Here is a 20,502-nt window from a genome sequence, read left to right as displayed (position 1 = left end):
GGATGGGGGAAGCTGTGTGCCACCTCTGCCTCGTCTTTTGCCGCCTCTTTTAAAGAACAGCTCCAATCTTGGGGAAAGCTGGTACATCCTGGGATCTAATTATGATGCTTTCTGCCATAGTTTTAATTAGGAAGATAAATGCAGAAAGCCCTGAGTGGGGGAGAGGCCCAACGATGTAACTTCTGCTCTCCATGCCCTGCAGAACCCAGACATCGTGTTGGTGCACTACCTGAACGTCCCTGCCATTGAGGACTGCGGGAAACCATGCGGCCCCATCTTGTGCTCAATAAACACAGACAAGAAGGAATGGGCAAAGTGGACAAAAGAGGAACTCATCGGACAGCTCAAACCGATGTGTGAGTATCTGGAGGCTTTTTTGCTTTGCAGAGGGTTAATTTAGAATATAATGTCTCTCACTGCCACGAACCATCCCTGTGAAGGAGTCATTTGTCACCATCAAACTCAACTTACATCTGCATGCACTTTCTTTCCTCCCAATATTCAATGCCTCTGGGATGCGTGGTATGAGAGCTACCCAGACTGTGCCAAAAAGGTCTTGTCCTAAAAAAGGTCCCCTCCACACACTGGAAAATACTGTACCTATGGTCTTGCGTTGTCAAGCGCCCTTTGCAGGTACCTACTCGCTTGCAAAGAGCCTTTGCGGTACTGGCAGAGAGGTTTCCCCCAAAGGCATTTCATGTTCCTGTGGTTCAACATCAAAACAGGTTGCTGTTGCTTACAGACGGACTCTGTGGAGCTGAATGTTTCAGGGTGGGTTTCGTTTACTACTGTTGTAAACTTTTTGCAGTCTGAAGAGAAGGCTGCTTAGGTGGGCAGAGTGATCAGGAAGTTTGCTCTGCAAACAGGTGGTCCTTTGGACCTCTCTGCATCTGCCTTGGAGTGTGATATTTTCTTCCATGTCACCGTTACATTGTGTCTTCCCTTGGAGAATATGTCCCAGTGTGCATGCAAACATCTTTTTGCAATGAAAGAAAGATTATGCATAACCTGGATCTGTAAGCAAGAGCAATTAACTGCAGGAGCCACAATACTAAATCTAGGTGCTTGCACCTGAGTCAACAAAGACCAGGTCTGCTTTTCTCCCTCACCCCTGCCCCCAGTTGGACACTGGTGTCATGCCCAGCTTTCTATAATTAGAGGTCACAGCCATGAAGTGCATTCTGACGTGTCTCCACCATTAGTGAAAGATCAGTCTCACACTGACTGCAGCATTAATAATCTATGTTTGCACGGCTCCTTTGTTGCATCCTGAGCTCTGCAGGCCCATGTATTCCTTTTTCCACGCAAAGTTGGAGGGCAGAAGACAAGCAGAAGAGAGAAAATGACACATTTGCTAAACAGAATGTTGCCCCTGGGACCAATAACCTTAGACAGAAATCCAAGATGTTGAAGGTGTAGCTGAGACTGGACGAGTACCTTAACATTAAACAGGAGAGGAAGTGGCAGCCTGTTAAAAAATCTGCAGTGCATCAAGAAAATTATGTGAAAACTACAACGAACTCGCCGTAAATTTAATAACACTTGGCTCTTTTATGTCTCAGGAGGGAAGAGTGAAATTCTGCACAATTATTCAGTGTCTATATGCATGTACACGTCTTTGTTTATGGGTACATATCTTGGGAAACGCATCTTTAGAAATGTAGCTAAAATAAAAGCTTTGGATTCTGATCAGACCTAGAAAACAAAGAGGACACAGATAACCATGTTCAGGGAACACAGAGGGGCACTGCTCGCCAAGAAGCCATCAGATTTGGTTCCAGTATTGGGTGTGCCATGAAATTCTGGAGCCAAGCACATTAGTTTCATCACATTTTTGCATTAATCACATTCTTGCACAGACTTCACAGTTTGATTGCCTGATGTTTCCAAATTTCTCTGCCCTAAAGCAGATTTGTCAGTGACTTAATCAAAGTGGTATGACTGGTGTTGCTGAAGTGACAGCCTCACCCTTTTACCTGTTCTGTGTTGCCATTCATCTAGTTTTATTCCTCTGGACTTGGAAGCTGTGTGAGATTTTTGTTGATTCTTTTGTTTTCTTAGTTGCCATCTTTCATAAGAATTTCATGTTTAAGACAAGTTAGTGATGATACAGCCAGGGTGTGCATGGAGGTCTGAGGCCAAATGCTGTACCTGCAGGGAGGTTTTTGCAATCCTGACCGTTGCTGTCATTCAGAATTATGAGGAGAAGCTGATACCAGTTCTGCCTTCAGGGCACATGCCTCCTCCTGGTCAGAGGCTAGTGACGGCATCCAGTTCTTGACTCGCCGAGAGCAAGTGCTGTTTATTCAAGTCCTACTCAGCCTGGACTGGTCAGGTATTAAAGCTTTTGACCTCTCTCAGGTATTAGAGCTTTTATATCTGAATCTAGGATAGTGGAGAGTCAGTGGTATGGCAGCCAAAGGCTGAGAGCATGTTCTCTTGGCCGTGTGTGCCTGGAGAACTAAAAGTGATGTGGCAGATGGCTGGCAGGGAGAGAGGCATCAGTCTGAGAGTCCGAGCCAGACAAATATATCAAACTGTTTTTCCTGAAACGCAGAGAGACCCTGACTGGGATGAGCAGGGAGTTTGCTCACATTTCTTGCATCCATAATTCACTTGGTTCCCTCTTCCTTCCCCTCTGCATCATCCCAAAGTCAGTCCAGGCTTCAGCAGGTGTTCAGCAGGCATCCAGGACAGGCACGGCTCCTGGTGCCAGACCGCATCACCTCCATGAGCAGAGCCATGCCGTGAGGTCGGGGCTGCTGAGAGGTGGCTCCTCCTGTCCTGGTCTTGAAGGAGACTTCTGCGAACCCAGAGCTTCTGGGCTGGCTCCAGAGTGGTTTTTCCTAATGCTGTGACTGTGCTTGTGCTGGTGGTTGTGGATGAAAAAATTCCTTTTCCAGGTGACCATACAGCTCTGAGGGCTTTATCGAAGCACCATTAACTTGTTCTAACATAGCATAGCTGGTCTGTGAACTAATTAAGAGACTGAAATAAACCCATCTGAACATCCGTCAAAGGTAAACACTCACTGCAGATGCTCTGAGGATTTGGGGTTTTCTCAGCATCTCCAATCGAAATAATCAATTAATTAATCAGCCTGATTTCAGTTTTCATGGCTTTGGATTTTTGATTTAATTGTGATGTATTTGTCACCTGCCTTCACACTGGGACATCCATGACCTCCTGATTGTCCTGTCTGGGCTATTCCTGTTGGCTAGTCAGACCTCAGTTCGGTGGTCCTTGAGACTGAAGCAGAAGATCCTGGAAGGGCTGGATGCACTATTCATGACGTCCAGCAGGATGATTCCCCTCTCCTTCCAGGTCAGGAGATGGGGCACCCGGTCTTAGAGGTGTAAGCGTGGTCAGGGAGCACACACGCTGCTCCTGGTGGCAGACCTGTGATAACCTGACTGTCGGCTGTCTGTTTCAAAAGGGTCATCGTGCGTGTTGCTTCTTTTGGGACATTTGTGCAGAATGAATAGTGATAATACATGAAAATTCTGTGGGAGCATTGTCCGAGACACCTGTAAGTCATTTCAGGATGCCTGGTATGAAGAATGGGCCTCAATTTGGCATTGCTTTCATATTTCCCCCCCTCTTGTGCCCCGTTACAGTCTTGCTTTGAGATTTCACTGAACAGACTAGCAGATGTCCTTAGAGGCATCTGGTGGTAAAAGCAAAATGCAGTGGCAGAATCCAGCACAGCAGAATTCTGTATATAAACTCCATATGATCAGCAAATTGTGGGCCAGCTCATGTTGGGGGTTTCTCCAAATCATCCCCTTTTGGCTTTCTCATCCCTCAGCTGGCAAAGTATGAGTTACAAGCTCACAGCTGGTGCTACGTTGCAATCCTTGTTTCAGGTCCACTATAATTAAGAGCTGTCTTTCTTTTGGAAAAAAGCTTTTTTCATTCCTCTGCTGCCTGGAAACTGATTGCTCCTGCTCGTGCCGCCCGCACGCAACCACAGCTGGGGAAGCTGGAGGTTTCACGTGGCACCCATCAGACTTAACACCTTTGGGCATAGGCAGCTCTTGCCTCTCCCTGGAGTCACCGACTCTGTTCTGTCTGCATAAATGAAATGATCTGGGACTCCTGGAGGTGACCTGAAACTGCATCCTGGCATTGGCACAACTGGAGAGGCCATTAAACGCTTGTAACTCAGAACGAAGTTTAAATAGCAGTAATGGGCATTAATATGGTTTGAAGAATCGAGCCGTTGGGTGTTTTTATCTTCACGTAAATTTATGTTCAATTTCAGTAATTGTGTTTAAAGAGTTTTTTATATTTAATCCTAAAAGATCAGTTGTACAAAAATGCTACATGGGGTGATTTTTACTGTTTCCCAACCAGTTTGTCAAAGCTACAAAGTAACCCTCCATGGAAACTGAAGCTTGTCAGCTTGGTTCCAGCAGACCTCCACCTAAAACATAATTTCAGATTCGTTAAAAAGGGCCTGGGTTTTAGGAATGCAGATGTCTGGTTTTGCTGGAATAGTATTTATGTATTACTATAATAACCTGTGGGGGTTTTATTATAACAACAATACAATAGTACGTGCTAGACAGGTTCTTATATCCCACCGGCCACTCGGGCCCTGAGTGCCTACTGTTCACATCAGCTTCGTGGCCAGTATCAGCCACCCATGGCCAGTATCAGCTACCCGCTGGGTTCCTCATCTCCTCACAAAGATGCATCTCTTAACCCTTTCGTTACTGCAGGTGCGCTGCTCTAAACGTGGCTCACAGGCAAGCACTTCACCTTCCCTCTCCCTCTTAGATCCATGGTGGCCTTTCTGTCCCCAGAGGAGCCTGTGCCCATGCCTGTATGGCTGCTCCTGGGGACACGCGGTTTCCTGGTGGGTGAGTTCCACTTTGTCAAAAGAACGAGAGCGGCGATGGGCACGTTGGGAATAGCGCAGTGACATAACCCCACCGGCTGCAGCCCAGCGACGATGGCTCCGGCGTGAAGGGGCGGTGGCAGCAGTGCGGCTTACCTTGAGGAAAGCTGAACCAGATGGGTTCCTGCCCCCCCAAAGCCGGGTGTTAACCATTGTCCCCCAAAGCCGGGTGTTAACCACTGTCCCCCCAAAGCCGGCTGTTAACCATTGTCCCCCAAAGCCGGGTGTTAACCACTGTCCCCCCAAAGCCGGGTGTTAACCACTGTCCCCCCAAAGCCGGCTGTTAACCATTTTCCCCCAAAGCCGGGTGTTAACCATTGTCCCCCCAAAGCCGGGTGTTAACCACTGTCCCCAAAGCCGGGTGATAACCATTGTTCCTCAAAGCCGGTTTTAACCACTGTCCCCAAAGCCGGGGGTTAAACACCGTCCCCAAAGCCGGGGGTTAACCAGGCGCAGCAGTTGCAGACCCTCTCTGAGGACGCCCTGGGCACACCACCCTTTACGTTCTGTTCTTCCTCAGTGTTTTATCTCCCCTCTTAGCATCCAGGTGCAGGAGCCGCCGGGCTCGGTTCCCGGAGCGCCCCGGGGCCGCCCTTCCCGGCAGTTCCCGCAGGTTGTTCCCGGTGCGGTGAGGGGGCTGCGGCTGGGGGGGTGCGCCAGACCGGAGCCGTGCTGCCGGGGACCCAGCCGGAGAGCTGGAAGCGCTGGGCTTCCTCGTGCACCCTGCTGAGGGGGGGGGTGGCGGGTGTGATTATTTATTTTTTCACTCAAATCGCTGGGAAATAATTAGGGGGGGAATAAATAAATAAAGGCCGCAGGGGGGCGGGCCTGGGCGGCGGGCCGGGCCCGCCGCTCGTTCCTTATCCGCTGGCGCCACCTGGCGGCGCGGCGCGGAGCGGGTGCCGGGCCCGCAGGACGGCGGTGCTGGTGCTGGTGCTGGTGCTGGTGCTGGTGCTGGTGCTGATGCCCTTGAGCTGCAAGCGGAGGAGGGGGCCCGCTGCTGAGGGGAGGCAGAGCTTGGGCAGCGGCGGCGGGTGGTTGCAGCTGGGAGGCGGGGGGCCTGGACCCCCTGCCCGGCTGAGGGGCGGCCATTGGGGTGCTCCAGGCCTGAGGGAGGGAGCGGGGCAGTAGCGACGCTGTCCTGACCCGCTGCACCGAGGCCAGAACGCCCCATTTATCAGGGGTTTGTGCCGCGTGTGGCTTAGAACAGCAGGGGGGAGCCGGCCTCGGGCTGCGCTTCCCCGCCAGCAGCCCTGAACCCCGGGCGGCTGGGAGAGAAAATGGCTGCAGCACAGCCTGGCCGCGGAGGCCTCAGCCCGGCCTCGGGGAGCCGCGTCCCGCCGGTCCTCTGGGCGCAACTGACCCCCGCGCTTCCCTCCGGCTGCGGAGCGTCCCGCTGCACCTGAGCGAGCCTTCACGGAAAGGTCTGACTTGGAGGAAAGATGACTTTCTAAGGAACGGCTGAAACACCTGTACGAGTCCTTCGGAAGATGTTACATTCAGGAAGTGTCATGAAGAGGCAGCAATGTGCAAGGGGACCTTCCCTGCCCAGCGAGGCTGGGGAAACCTTTCCTCCCAAGCAATGATGGGTGGAAGTGCAGAGCTGGAAAACCCAAGCTGAATTCCATGTGGGCACCTGGGTACAGAAGGATGAATCTCATGGAAATCTCCTCCAGCCGAACTGAGAAATCAGAGCGAGGCCTTTACTTCTGTCAACACCAATGTGGTGAAAATTGAAGGGACAAGGCTGCCATTTCCAATTGACCATCGCCATGGAAACAGCCTCTCGGTGTCAAAGCTGAAGGAGCAGGAGAAGCACGAGGGCTTTCCTTCCCAGGGCCGTAGGACAAAGGACCCGCTCGCACTACCGGCAGCACTTGTAGGATTTTTAAAGTATTTTGCATCGGTCAGGAGCGGCCGAGGGCAGAACTCTGACACAGGGGGTTGCAGCGGGCCACCTGGAATACATCAAGAGGGACAGAAGAACAGAAATCTGACCTTGATTATTCCAAACATTCTAGCTCTGTCGGTCTATCCAACTTATCTGTCTCATCTGGGGGATGTCACCACTGTTACTCAAAAAAACAAAAGCTGGGCCCTTACTTGTCAAAATGGGGCAAAGGAGCAGCACGCAGGGTATAGGGAATGGCTTCATTATGGAGTGAACATGTACATGTAAGCTGCATTGTATGTATGGAATACAGAAGAGCAAGAGGTTTGGAATCAAAATAGGAAGCATAAAATGGATGAAGTGCCAAAGAGCATTCAGAAAGAGTGAAACGGTAAGACTTAGATGTGGGAAGGTATTTCAGAGACAAGTTTTGCTTAGTGTGGAGGAGACTGCAGAGAGGGAAATGGTCAGGGTTTTAGCCACTGATGATGATCGGTCTAGAGTGAAGGTGAGACAGCAAGGTAGGCTTGAAGTGGTGGAGAGTGATGGGGGGGAGGAAGGTATCTGCAAGACCGGAGGACTGCAGACCTGGTAGCTGCAGAGGTCTGAGTACCACCAGCAGCAGAAGACAGAAGTAACCGGCCCATTGTAAGAAACCTGAACAATAATATTTGTCTGCGTGTGAGTTTGCTTTGGCTTGTGAGCTGCCTTTTTGCTGGTAATTTAGATGATTTCTCATTCCTTTGCTCATGATGGTTGGGCACAGTCCCGACAGCGTTAATGAATGGGGAGCCACTGGGCCAATATCGGAAGGTCATTTTTATTCTCTTTTCTTCAAAAGGGAAGAATTAGAAGAAAGGTGTGAGCCCATACTCACAAAAGATTGGAGGTATTTCTGCTAGGAGCAGCATTAACAGTCTGAATTGTGGACCTTCCTCCAGCCTCACTTCTCTCCTTCAAGCACCCAGTGAAATACCAGTAATTCCGCCCTGCTCTGTCACCTCAGTGCTACAGGCGCTGTGCAGAGGGTGCGTGGCAAGGAATATGACGCTGTTGTAATGCAGCAGTTTTTAGACCCATTCGTGGTATCACTGGAAAGTGTTGGAGCAGTTCACAGTTTTCATTTTAAATTATAAGGAAGTGCAGGAGGAGACTGAACAGAAATCCAGATGAAAATACTTCCCAGAATTTCTGTTAAGCTTCAATATTTTTTCCTTTTTTTTTTTTTTTTTGTGTGTGTGTGTTTGTTCCTACATTATGGCTGTATTTAATGAAATGTAGCTCTACTGTGATTTCACTTTTTGAACTGCTAAGAAACGGGAAGACTCTGTGTGTATGCTTTTTATTAACCTTCCTTTCATATTGCACTTTCTTCCCTATAGAAATCTCCTTTCCTGCTGATTCATTATGTGTCAGGAAGCCAAGCATGACACGTTAAAAGCCATCTTGATAGTATTTGGTATTCAGTACTAACAGCTCACCAGCTCACAGGAGTTTTTCTGTAAAAGGGGGAGGGAGAAAATCTGCATATTGGATGTGCCAAGGTAGCAGGTCATTTGCATTAAGCATCCAGACATTCTTTTTTTTTTTTTTTTTTCAATCTGTCACCCTTCACTGGCTTTTTATTTTATGACCTTCATAACACACAGGGAGCATAAGCACTAAAAGAAGTGGCACCAGGTGGACAGAGGCTGGAGCCGGAGCCTTTAGGATCAGCTGGAGCAAGGCTAGAGAAGGACCTTTCCTAGCAGCGACAGATCCGTGATGGGACTTGGTTATACTGGAAGGACCTGAAAATAATGGGCATGGTACTATAAGTATCCAACTACAAAGCCGTCCATTATTTCCTAGCTTCCACCTCACAGCTTGGTTCAGACTTAAGAATCATCATCATGAATACACAACCCGTGAGATGTGATTCACTTGCCAGACTTGCCCCCTGTAACATGCCACTCATCACAGGATTTAGCAGCAGTAGGGCACAAACTCTGACATACTGGGGTAAAACAGACTTCCTATGCGTAGTAACACGTGTGTGAGCTCACTTCTCTAGCAAAGCATTTCTGGAGTAACCGGAAATAACTTAGTGAAAAGTTTCTTCGTAATAATTACAGTTCAGTAACTTTATATAGTACAGCCGAAAGTATTCCAAATACGTTACTGCACTTTAATCTCACTGCCAATGTATTTTTTGCAAAACTGCTATTTGAACATCACTTATTAGGCATAACATCACATGTGACAGAATAATGTACCTGGAACAGTAAAATGAATGTGAGTGAAGGTACTGAAGTGGTAAGTGTATATGAACTTAAACTTAGACATAATAACAGATACTGAGCGTTAAGAGGAAATTCAAAATTGTGAACGTACTAGAAAGCAAAATCTGTTGGGTACGATAACAGTAAATGTGGTTGTCAGGCAAGCATAGAGGGACTCATTACTAAACTAACTGCAGCACTTTAAACAGTGATATGAGGAAGAATACTTGTAAACCTTATTTACAATATTTCTGCAAGTTATCCAGCCTGGCCAATAAAAATACAGATTCTGTAATATAAAACTATACCAAGATGAGATGCTGTTAGGCAAAGTAACATTAGTGGGTGATGAGGCAACACAGCAACAGGTGATAAAGAAAAGGCAATAAAACTGCTTCACAGAGCAGATCCAGGAACTCTGTTCTGCCGGCTGCTTATGACATACTAAATAAGGAACACTGAAGAGGAGAGTAGGAGATTCACACGATATCCTGCCTCTTTGACGATGGTCATTAGGTGTCATAAACATGCCTTCATTTGCTTCTGATCTTCTTGCATGAAGCAGCTTACAGCTTGTCGCTCCAGAGTCTGCAGAGTCTGGCTATAGAGGGATTATCAGCCCGATGTGCTGTTGGCAGTATTTCCCGACCTCACATCGAGGACCTTCACCACGCAGTGATCTGTGTATTTAGTGCTTAATCCTACAAAGGGAAGTCTGTAGGATTTTTGACTTTGATTCAGCATATTCTGTTTAGGGGGTTTAGAACACAACATCCATGGAACTTGCTTTGCTGGAGTATGACACACTCGTGCAAGGAAGCGGCTCTTCAGGCATGAGCTGCCAGGCACGGGGACATCTTGGAAATGTTGCCACCAACCAGTGCTTTCCAAAATCTGCAAGTGAGCTCTAGTGCACACAAAGGATAAGTAAATAATATGCACATATAAATTGCTTAGAGAGATGTTAAAGGAGACAGAAGATGCTTTGAGTCACTTGTTATGGAGAAAATATTCTATAAATGCTACTTCCATTGAAAGTCAGGTTGAGAGTATCACTGTTAGGTGAAATTCTGCATCTAAAAAACCTCTGAGAGGGAGCCTTTATTCAAGTAATTTATGTGCATGCGGATTAGCATTCTTATTTAAATAGCTAACAGTCTGAGAGAGAAGCCAAGGAAGAAGACCTTCAGTTTGCAACTAGTTCTGTAATGTCACCCTCCTGCCTGTTTTCCCAAATTACTAAAAAGTTGTCCAAGGCTGAGGAGAAGCTCACACAATGTCTGTTAGTGACTCCCCAAAAATGAGTCAGTCTTCACTGCTGCCCACCAGGGTGTGACAATGAAGACCTGGCAAAAGGTTTGTATTTGCTGTTATAGTGGTGTATTTTTGATTGCTGATTTTATTATAAAGCTAAGTAATTTTGTTTTCATATTAGACAGAAAAAGATTCCAAAATGCTCCTTGGAATTGTACTGTTCTGTTTTGATGAAACACAAGTATTTTCTTGCTTTCAGGTTTTTAATGAAGGTTACATGCACTGCTTAGGCAGTCCTTACAATTTTTCAGCCTAGTTACAAGACCCACCATTAACAGCAAACTGAAGCAGAGCAAGATACTCTACTGAGATTTTTTTTCTCTGTATGTACCTCATCCAGGAATCCTAGTTAGAAGCCTATGGATATCAGGGAGCAGAGAATAGTAAAACAACAACCATTACTGTTGCTTTTTATTGCTCTCCTTCAGTTCTGGCAAAAAGCAGCAGGAATGGGTTTCTGCTGTTCTTTCGGAGTAGCTTTTGATGGTTTCTGGCACATTTCTGATGGGAAGTTTTACTGTTCTCTTTGCAGTTCATGGCATTAAGTGGACATGCAGCAATGGAAACAGCAGTTCAGGGTTCTCGGTGGAACAGCTCGTGCAGCAGATCCTTGATAGTCACCAGACCAAACCGCAGCCTCGGACACACAACTGTCTTTGCACTGGTACCTTGGGTGAGTACCTTGGGAGGGCACAAAATGATCACAGCTTAATCCAGACTTGGAGTAGGGTTTGTAGTACTGAAGCACCTAAAAGTGTTGTATCATGAAATGCTGAGACGCAGTGAACTCAGAGGTGACAGAAGTCTTGAGCACAAGAAGATGCAGCTGGAACTTCTGGAAAAAATGTCAGTGTTTTGTAATGTGCAAGTTCTAATAGATGCTGTCTGTATGTGACCTGCTCAGACAGGCATATTCTCTTCTACGTGCTCAAATTTTGTTACCAAAGCCTCAAAATTTAATGTTCTTCCAACTTCACCCTCTGAACTCCTTGCCCTGCAGCCCACTTTGCTGAAGAAAATGGGCTCAGGTGGTTAATCACAAGGTATCACCAGGATAAAAGAGGTCTTACTTAGGTATCCTGAAAATGTGGGAGATTTTTTTCCTGTTAAAGAAGATGGCATTGTTTTGAGTGAAACTACAACAGCAAGAAATGGCATCCTTAGTATTATCATTTTATAGAGAGAGTGGGAAGCTGAGTGATTCACTTTTCCAACTCATCTGCTTTAAGGGCACCCCTTCCTAGTACTTTGGTCAAGTAAAATATATGACACTTTAATGAGTCTTTAGCAAAATGTATAGAGGAAAGCTGTCATTGCTTCAAAGGGTTTGTTTTTTCTTCTTTTTTTGGGCAGTTGCATTATACAATCAAGACTTAAGTAAGAATTATGACCTCTGAAATACCTGAGTTTGTATTAAAATTCAACCCTTAAGGCTCAGCATTTGATCCAGGCTTGCAGATCTGAACATGAATCCTTTTATTCTTCCCTTTGATGTTTTGCCTTGTGCTAAGTCTGCTGCATGCTTCTTAACATAACAGTATTGCTTTGTTTTGTAACGGCTTGCACATTGACACATACATTCCCAATTCCTTACTGTCATCCGCAAAGACGGCGGCATGAAAGCCTCTCCCTTGTTCCTGTTCATCTCTATGCCTCGGAGAATAGAGAGATTTAATATTGCATTTAGTCTCAAAAGCAGTGTCCTGAACTACTTTAAGTGACCTGATTCAAATCTTGAGCACATAATAGAGAAGTTCCCCTTCAAGGGCAAGGGACAAAAGATTTAGCAAATTGCAGCGGCTACACAGACGCTTTATGTTACCCAGAAGATGGCATTTACAGTTGTAGCCATTAGCTGTAAGAAGGAGGTTTCTTTCCCCCTTTAGTCATTATACAGTACCATAATTAATGTTCTTACTCCATTCTAGGGAAAATGGATCAATTAAAGAAAGAAACATCAAAAATTCATGGACTGTTCTTCTTTAAACAGCAAAAGCAGTCCCTGTACCAGTTTGTGGCTAAGATGTCTTTGCAGGCAGAAGTGTTTACTTCATCCTACCTGGTTTCCAAGCTCCCAGGAACTCGGGGGATGTTCATCTTCTGTCGGGCCAGTAAAGGCACCAGCTGGCTGAACTCGGGGGAGGGCTTGTCTTCTGGTGACCTTTGCTTGAGCGTTCTTCAGCCACTCCGATAGCAATCATTGACTCTGGGTGCGACATCTCAAAGTACAAAATGTTTTATCTCTCAGCATATGAACAGCTTAGAACAAGAGAAACACATCACCATCCCTGTGGGAAGGAAAGCTTTCTTTGTGCTGCTTTAATAATTTAATAAAGCTTCTTTAAGAATTTGATTGGCAGCTGTAATGGACATAATGATGACAGGAAGATAAGGGTTGCAATCTAGGCACCAGGGTCATGCCAAGGACAGGAGCATGATATAGCACCTGTCACCTCCAGATTGCCAGTCAGCATCCAAACCACCGATTGTCAAGCGATTGTCAAGCCACCCAATGTCAGCCAGCATGAAGAGCTGAGCGTCTGTGTCACAGGGGGCTGAGGTTATGTCCATGGTGCAGATGAAACAGGGCCTGCGAGGCAGAAACTCTGCCACAGCTGACAGCAGCAGCCCTCACATTGCAGGCTTTGCACTGAGAACAGGCACACGTACATAAGTCCAAAACCTGTCGCAGATGCCAGTTCCTCTCCTTCTGATGTGCTGTGTGATCAGGGCAGGGAGGAAGGGGGTAGGTGCTAAAGTAGGGGTAGGTGGGGCAAGGGGAAGGGTGCAGTCATGCCCGGTGGCTGTCATTGCATGCAGTGGATTTATGCATTAGATGGAAAGGGAGCTGTCAGTCTGGCACTGGCGAGAAACTAATTTTATTTCCAAGGTCCCTCACACTCTCTCATGTGTGTGCTTGCTGTCTTGTATGTGTGCTCATTCACTCTGACACACAGGCGTGCGTAAGCACAGCTCTCCTTTGCTACAGCCGTAACACTTGCAGCTAGCATTGCCTTAATTTTTTATCTACTGAATGGCAAATGTTGTTTTCTGGCACAGGGGCAGGAAGCAGTGTGCATCACAAGTGTAACAGTGCCAAACATCGCATCATATCACCAAAGGTCGAACCAAGGACAGGTGGGTACAGCGCTCATTCAGAGGTACAAAATAACGATGTCTCTGAAGGCAAGAATGAGCACAGTCATGGCAAGGCCTCCAGCCGAGAGAAGAGGAACGGCAAAGTGGCGAAACCAGTGTTGCTCCATCAAAACAGCACTGAGGTTTCTTCCACCAACCAGGTGGAGGTCCCTGACACGACCCAGAATTCTCCTGTGTCCATCAGCAGTGGATTAAATAGCGACCCGGATATGGCAGATAGCCCGGCTGTCACTGGTGTGTCCAGTATGGCTGTAGCATCAGTTATGGGAAGCTTGTCACAAAGTGCCACCGTATTTATGTCGGAAGTCACCAGTGAAGCTGTGTATACCATGTCACCCACCTCTGGCCCAAATCAACACCTTCTGTCCTCAGATGCAGCTGCACAAGGACTGGTACTTGCTGTGAGTTCAGATGGACACAAATTTGCTTTTCCAACAACTGGCAGTTCAGAGAGCTTGTCGATGCTACCCAGCACGGTCTCCGAGGAACTTGTGCTCTCCACAACTTTAGATGGAAATAGAAAAATTCCAGAAACCACCATGAATTTTGACCCAGACTGTTTTCTTAACAATCCCAAGCAAGGGCAGACTTATGGTGGAGGAGGTATGAAAAGTGACAGCATCAGTACCAACATAAGGCAGTCACCCACAACGGAACGTAGCTTCAACTTCAACACAACCCTCACAAAAGAAATTAAAACTGAGGACACATCTTTCGAACAACAGATGTCCAAAGAAGCATTTTCCTCCACTTCTGCATCTAACACTCTCACCCTCACTACTGGTTCAGGTTTGCTTCCATCTGGAGGAGGTCTGAGCCCAAGTACCACCCTGGAGCAGATGGACTTCAGTGCCATTGACTCCAACAAGGACTATTCTTCCAGCTTCAATCAGACCGTCCAGAGCCCTCACGTTCATCAGACCCCTTCCCCCAGCTTCTTTCTGCAGGATGCCAGCAAACCTCTTCCCCTTGAGCAAAACGCTCACAACAATTTGAATGACACAAGTGGCTCATTTGTGAACACGTTAGGAATCCCCAGTGTGAAAACAGAGTCCTCGTCCCAAACTACTTCCAACTGTAACGGCACAGTGGAAACCAGAATAGAGTCCACCTCTTCTCTCCAGCTCATGCAGTTCCAAGCAAACTTCCAGGCAATGACTGCAGAAGCTGAAGTTCCCATGGAGACCTCCCAGCAGGCAGAAGGGAATGAAAATCTACTTAAATCAGGGGATCTTCAAGCCTGCAGTACAGAGCATTACTTGCAGCCCGAGGCCAACGGGGGTATCAGGAATGGGAACAATCTCCCTATTCTCCAAGGAAACATGGTACAAGGACTCTATCCTGTGGCCCACCCCAGCTTAAATAACTCCTCCAACATGGAGCTTAACTTGGACCACTTTGACATCTCCTTCAGCAACCAGTTTTCTGATCTAATTAATGATTTCATATCAGTAGAAGGTGGGAGCAATGCTCTTTATGGACACCAGCTGGTGTCAGGTGACAGTGCCGGACTGTCTCAGCCTGAAGACAGTAACAGAGCAACCTACAACCAGGCTGAAATGTGCATTCCTTGCTGCAGTCCTCAGCAAGCCAACATGCAGCTCAGCAGCACAGAGAACGGAGCCAGCACGATGGCATACATGCATGTGGCTGAGGTGGTCTCAGCAGCTGCAGCACAAGGCACTTTGGGGTTGCTACAGCAGAGTGGGCGCTTGTTCATGGTGACAGATTATTCACCAGAATGGTCTTACCCTGAGGTAAGTCTAGGGCTTTTACTCATTAATGTTTGCTGCCTTATCTCTCATTGCTTTGTTCATAAGGGCTCCCAAGAACTGTTTTGTTAAAGCTTTGACAAGGCTTTTAAAACATTTCTCTTAGAAGTCAGAGTATCCAAGGCCATTTGCATGTCTGAGTGTACTTTTAATTAAGCACTTCATTACCCTGACAGGGCTTTTTCTTCACTTAGGAAGCATCCAACAAGAAATGTTTTGTATTATTGAAAAGCAAAGTATTTCCCACGCAAGGGCCTCATGGTGCTACCTATCCACATTAGAGCAATAGAGTTTGCAAACTGGAGCTGATCCTGAAATCTAGCTCTGATGTTCTTAGTAGAATAATTCCTGACCTGCGTTGCCTCGATGAGTTCAGCACTTACCTCCATCCCACAGACTATCCAAAATCAGTCACACGCACCAAGTTAAAAATGGCAGCAGCACAGGCTTAGAATGACATGAAGGAATGCTGGAGGAAAGAGGCTGTTTTGAGCCAGTAATGGAGAAGCAGGTTGTTTTGAGTAAAAAGGAAAAAATGGTCCTTTGTGGTTTTGTAAGCCCAGCCTTGGAGCACTGTTGTATTTGTTACTTTACAGAGACGTATCATAACTTCTCAGGAAAAGATCTCTCTGTTCCTGTTGACTAGCGCTATTCGATTATCAGTCCTGTGATGCCACCCCCAGTAAGTGTGCATCTGACACCACTGGATGGCAAGTTTGCTAGTGGGCGAGACCGCAGAAATACGCAGTAATAAGCAGATGAGGTGGTTTAACCTTCAGCTGGATGATCCTGTGACAGCTCCAGGACCATGCTGGTACAGGAGCAGGTGATGAGTTGGTATTCAGTGGCTCAGCGAGTTCACATACTCTGCAATAAGGGACTTGGTGTGAAAACATGGGTGTTCGCTCTGCAGGTGGAAATAAACTGAGGTTTCTGGCATGCAGGAATGGCTGACAGGCACAGATGAAGAGCCGCCTTCGGGAATTTCTGCCCTCCATTTAGTCGCTCGCTCTCCAGACAAGTCAATCGTGGCCAGCGAGGCGGCGGTGCAGGCTCAGGCACAGTGGGTGGCTGAAGGCATCCTGCTGCTCGCTACAGCCTCACCCACCGCTTGCGTGGCCCGCAGCTGACTGAGAAATCCGGGACTGCCGGGGCCAGGAGGTGCCCAGGGGCCTCACTTCTGCCAGCTGCCAAACCCAGGGGCCACTCTAAGAGACAAGGTGGTCCCTGACCGTGCCGCTCACCACCAGCTGGAGTTTACCTTCTCTGGGTCTTGGTGGAAAACTGGGTCTGAATGTGCCAGTCATGCTTCTCTGGAGTATAATCCAAGCTGAAGTGTCAGCCCTGTGGTGGTCACTGCTGGTGCCACCTAAGTAACATGGAACAATTCACCATCCCTGGGGGTGTTTAAAGAACGCGTAGATGTGGTGCTTAGGTACAGGGTTCAGTAGTGGGCTGGGCAGTGCTGGGTTAACAGTTGGACTTGATGATCTCAAAGGTCTTTTTCAACCACAACGATTCTGTGATTCTGTGAATAATGCAATGATGGACTTTCAGCAATGCAAGGATGGCCTTCTAGCAACTGAACCCAGCTGGGCTTCATTTGCAAGAAGCAGAGTGTTTCGGGGCCATTTGGCTGTGTTGGGCTACAGACACTGCTTCTGCCGTACCTGTTGTCCGACAGTCAGTCAGACTCCTGCTTGCTTGCGTAGCAGGTCCCAAAAACCAACAAAAAAGACCTGACAGCAATCCTTCAGCCTTTCTGGTGCAAGTCTTTTCTTTTTTGCTGCTACCATGGAAACGCTTTTTCTGTTACCCGTTGCTACACTAACGAATTGTTCCACACCTGCTAGCAGAGTTTGTTTTACTTCTGTTTTATCCAGACCGCAAGGCTTAATCTGTCTGCATAGACTCACCAGAACGTTTTCCCAAGCCAGTGCAGGTCCAGGATCGCGTTCTGGTGCCGTGGGTTTGTGCGCGGAGCTGCAGGTTTGGATTTGCAGGGGGCTCGGAGCGACACCTCAGCGGCTGGTCCGCCCTGTTCGCTGGGACCCCAGGCAGGACGGGAGGAGCCCCCGAAGGAGCCCCCGAAGGAGCCCCCGAAGGAGCCCCCGCGCCTCCGGGCGAGCCCTGCCGCCGGCGGTGGGGCTCCCGGGGCGCCATGGCCACCGGGGACCTCCCGGCGCCGTGCCGCTGCCCCCGCACGGGGCTGCCGGGAGGCGAGGCGGCCGCGATCCGCCTCCGAGGGCCGCGCTCCCGCCGGCGGCCGCCCGAGGGCAGCACGGCCGCGGGGAAGGGAAGGGGAAGCCGGGGCCGGGCCGGGCGGGGGGAGGCCCGGCAGCCGCTCTCCCTGAGCGGGGCCGGCCCCGCTGCCCCCGCCGCCCCGGGAAGCCGGGCCCGTCGCTGCAGCCCCGCGGGGGAGCGCGGCGCTGCGGGCCTGCGGCAGCCCGAGGGGCCGGGCGTGGGGCCCGGGGCTCGCTGTCCCGGCGGCACCGGAGCCTGGCAGAGCCCCGGCGGCGGGAGGGGGAGAGCTCCGGGGCAGGCCCGGGGTGCCGGGGCCGAAGGACCCCCCCCAGCCACAGCCCCGTTCGGGGCCGCTCCGCGTCCTTGCCTGACCGAGTGCCCCAGCACCCAGCAAAGCACCAGCTGCGGGCTGCTGTGTTCAGCAGAGATCTGCCGCCACCACGGGTCAGGCCCAGGGTCCCGCTCCTCTGGTGCTTCCAGCTGGGACTTTGGAGGCGATGTGTAGTGCCCCGCACGCAGCCTCCATCCCCGTCAGCAGGGCCAGGGCAGCCGTGGCAAACACAGCGCGCTTGCTGTGACCGACCCGCGGCACTTGCTCGTGGCAAGGTGACAAACCTGGAGCCTGAGGAGGCGATGGTGGGCGGGAGGTGGGAGTGGAGCACCCAGAAGTTCCCAGGAACTGCCCGGTGGGAGGGATGTGTGGCTTGCAGTGTTGGTATGGTTTGCCATGATTGGTCTCGGTGCTGGGTCTGCAGCGAGGGTCACGCTGGCCAAGCACTGGGCTTGAGTGTATGGGCAGGAGTGGGGAACAGAGTGAGTGAAGAGAAATAAAGATGCTCTACAACAAAGATACTCTGCTACGGAATGCTATTTGCAATTTTCCCATGCTGGTGGGATACTGGGGCATCTGTGTTGGTTGGTGCCAAGGAACTGTGTTAAGTTGGCACTTTTGTTAGCCCTCATGATGCTGTTTGCAATTCAGCCCTTTCAGTGCATGCTCCTCCCTGGGGATCGCTTCTTCCATAATGTTCCTTTTCTTTCCCTCTTTTCCACACAGGGAGGAGTAAAAGTCCTAATTACTGGTCCATGGCAGGAAGCCAGCAATAATTACAGCTGTCTGTTTGATCAGATCTCAGTGCCTGCATCTTTAATTCAGCCAGGGGTACTGCGCTGCTACTGCCCAGGTAAGGAACACCCCTCTCCTAGAGCTGGTGGCTTCAGAGCAAATTCTTAGCCTGATAGTGTCGCGTATATGTCTCAACTAAACCCTTGGGCCCATTGTGAAAGGTAGTGTGTACACATCGAGAAGCTTTTCCTTTTTCTTTGGCCTATTCAGTGTGAGAACAGCAATTTTGGATCTTGATACATCACAGCAGATCACAACAAATATTTAGAAGCTCTGAATTAGCTTTAAGATAATTATTGGAAATAATATAAAGTCATTCTAAGCATTTATGTAGTTTTGAAATAGCAGATTAAAGAGCAGCTGTTATTCAGGGGTGCGATCACTGTTCTACTGACTCTTAATTCGCATATATTCTGCACTTTGTCCTTGGCACTCACAGGAGAGCACCTTCAACCTCCCTGCAGAGATTTTCAGTAGTGCTGGCCCTCAGTATATGGCATCAAGTGTATGGAAAATAACTTAGCTTTATTGTTAGGCCCCAGCTTCCCACTGGAAATGCGGCGAGGCTGGTTAATCTTTAGGAACACATGTGATTCTGCCTCCTGCCAAAACAACGCATTAGATGACTTAGAACCTTTGTGTTTGAAAATACAGATTGGTATTGTGGACTCTTCGGTTGTCTAGTCAGAAAATTATTGTCAAATGCCCCCTCTCCTCTCTTTGCATCTGCTCTCAGCCTGCCACTTAGCACATGAGGAGATCAATAGGATAATACCTAGCCATGCATTTCTGTGGGGAGGTCTCTGTCTTACCACATGCGCTTTCCTTTTAGCTCATGACACTGGGCTCGTGACTTTGCAAGTTGCCTTCAACAATCAGATCATCTCCAATTCTGTGGTGTTTGAATATAAAGCCAGAGCTCTGCCAACCCTGCCTTCCTCCCAGCATGACTGGCTGTCCTTGGATGGTAAGCAGCATGCGATAGTCTTTAACAGAGCTCAATGAATGGTAGGACTGTGAATGTGAGAGGCAGCTCCTGTTGTGGGGGAGGGATGTAGAGGGGCAAGTTTGTGCTCTGGGGAAGGTCTGGTTGGTTTGTTACACAATTAATCAAAGTCTTCTGGCTGAAATTTCTTCCTAGTTCATTTGATGTGAACGTTATGTGGCTGCATTTGATGGGAAGTAGACAAAGGGGTGTTTTCTTTGTCTGAAAAGAAGGCTGAACAGGGACTACCCAGTCCCTAACAGCAGAGGAGCATCTACCCTGCAGTTGTCTTCCCTGAGAACTCTGAAACTTGAGCTTGTTTAGAAAAAAGTGTATTTAACATACGCAGAAAGTGGGAAGATGGTGAGACAATTTAAGGAATGAGGGGACTTTAGCCAACCACTGCTGTGATGTCCACATCCACCTTGTTTCCTAGGAGTTACCAAATGGGGCAGACACACATTCTGCCAAACACTTCAGAGTCTCAGTGTCAGACCAGTCAGTGCTAATGGCAAGCCGTGGCACATGACAGCCATAATCACCCTTTTTGGACTCATAAGAGCATCCCTTGTGCATTGCAGGGACGAGATGGACTCCCTAACAGCATCAGCTCTTAGCCAAGTAGTTGGCAGAAGAATCCATGATTGATCAGAAATAGATCTCTCTACAACGCAAATGTCACGCTGAGGGATGGGAACACAGGCTCCGGATTTGTATGGCAGCTCGGTGCATGCAGGTTTTAGGTTCAGGTTTAGCTGGTAACGCTCTGCCCCCAAAATGCATTTTATAAAGGAGCAAGATGAGAAGGATAGCAGGGGAACTTAAGAGCCTGAAACATTCATTTCCC

The 20,502-nt window shown here is 48.5% G+C and overlaps 1 protein-coding gene across 14 annotated transcripts in view; it reads left to right on the top strand.

The window, feature by feature from the left end:
* CAMTA1 (calmodulin binding transcription activator 1) overlaps positions 1-20,502 on the top strand; it is a 325,176-nt gene that overhangs the window by 260,597 nt on the left and 44,077 nt on the right. For 13 of the 14 annotated variants that reach the window (XM_056331855.1, XM_056331845.1, XM_056331846.1 and 10 more), the window contains 5 exons: positions 203-356; positions 10,902-11,042; positions 13,430-15,285; positions 18,602-18,728; positions 19,503-19,637. In XM_056331855.1, coding sequence (XP_056187830.1) covers positions 203-356; positions 10,902-11,042; positions 13,430-15,285; positions 18,602-18,728; positions 19,503-19,637 — 2,413 coding nt within the window. Of the gene's footprint in view, positions 1-202; positions 357-10,901; positions 11,043-13,429; positions 15,286-17,651; positions 18,151-18,601; positions 18,729-19,502; positions 19,638-20,502 lie in introns of those variants that run through there. The other variant, XM_056331852.1, reaches the window with a different exon arrangement.

The sequence above is a fragment of the Falco biarmicus genome, chromosome 3 (genome assembly GCF_023638135.1).
Source record: "Falco biarmicus isolate bFalBia1 chromosome 3, bFalBia1.pri, whole genome shotgun sequence".
Lineage (NCBI taxonomy): Eukaryota > Metazoa > Chordata > Aves > Falconiformes > Falconidae > Falco > Falco biarmicus.
Note: the sequence above shows the minus strand (reverse complement) of the source record. Positions and strands in the feature narration are given on the sequence as shown.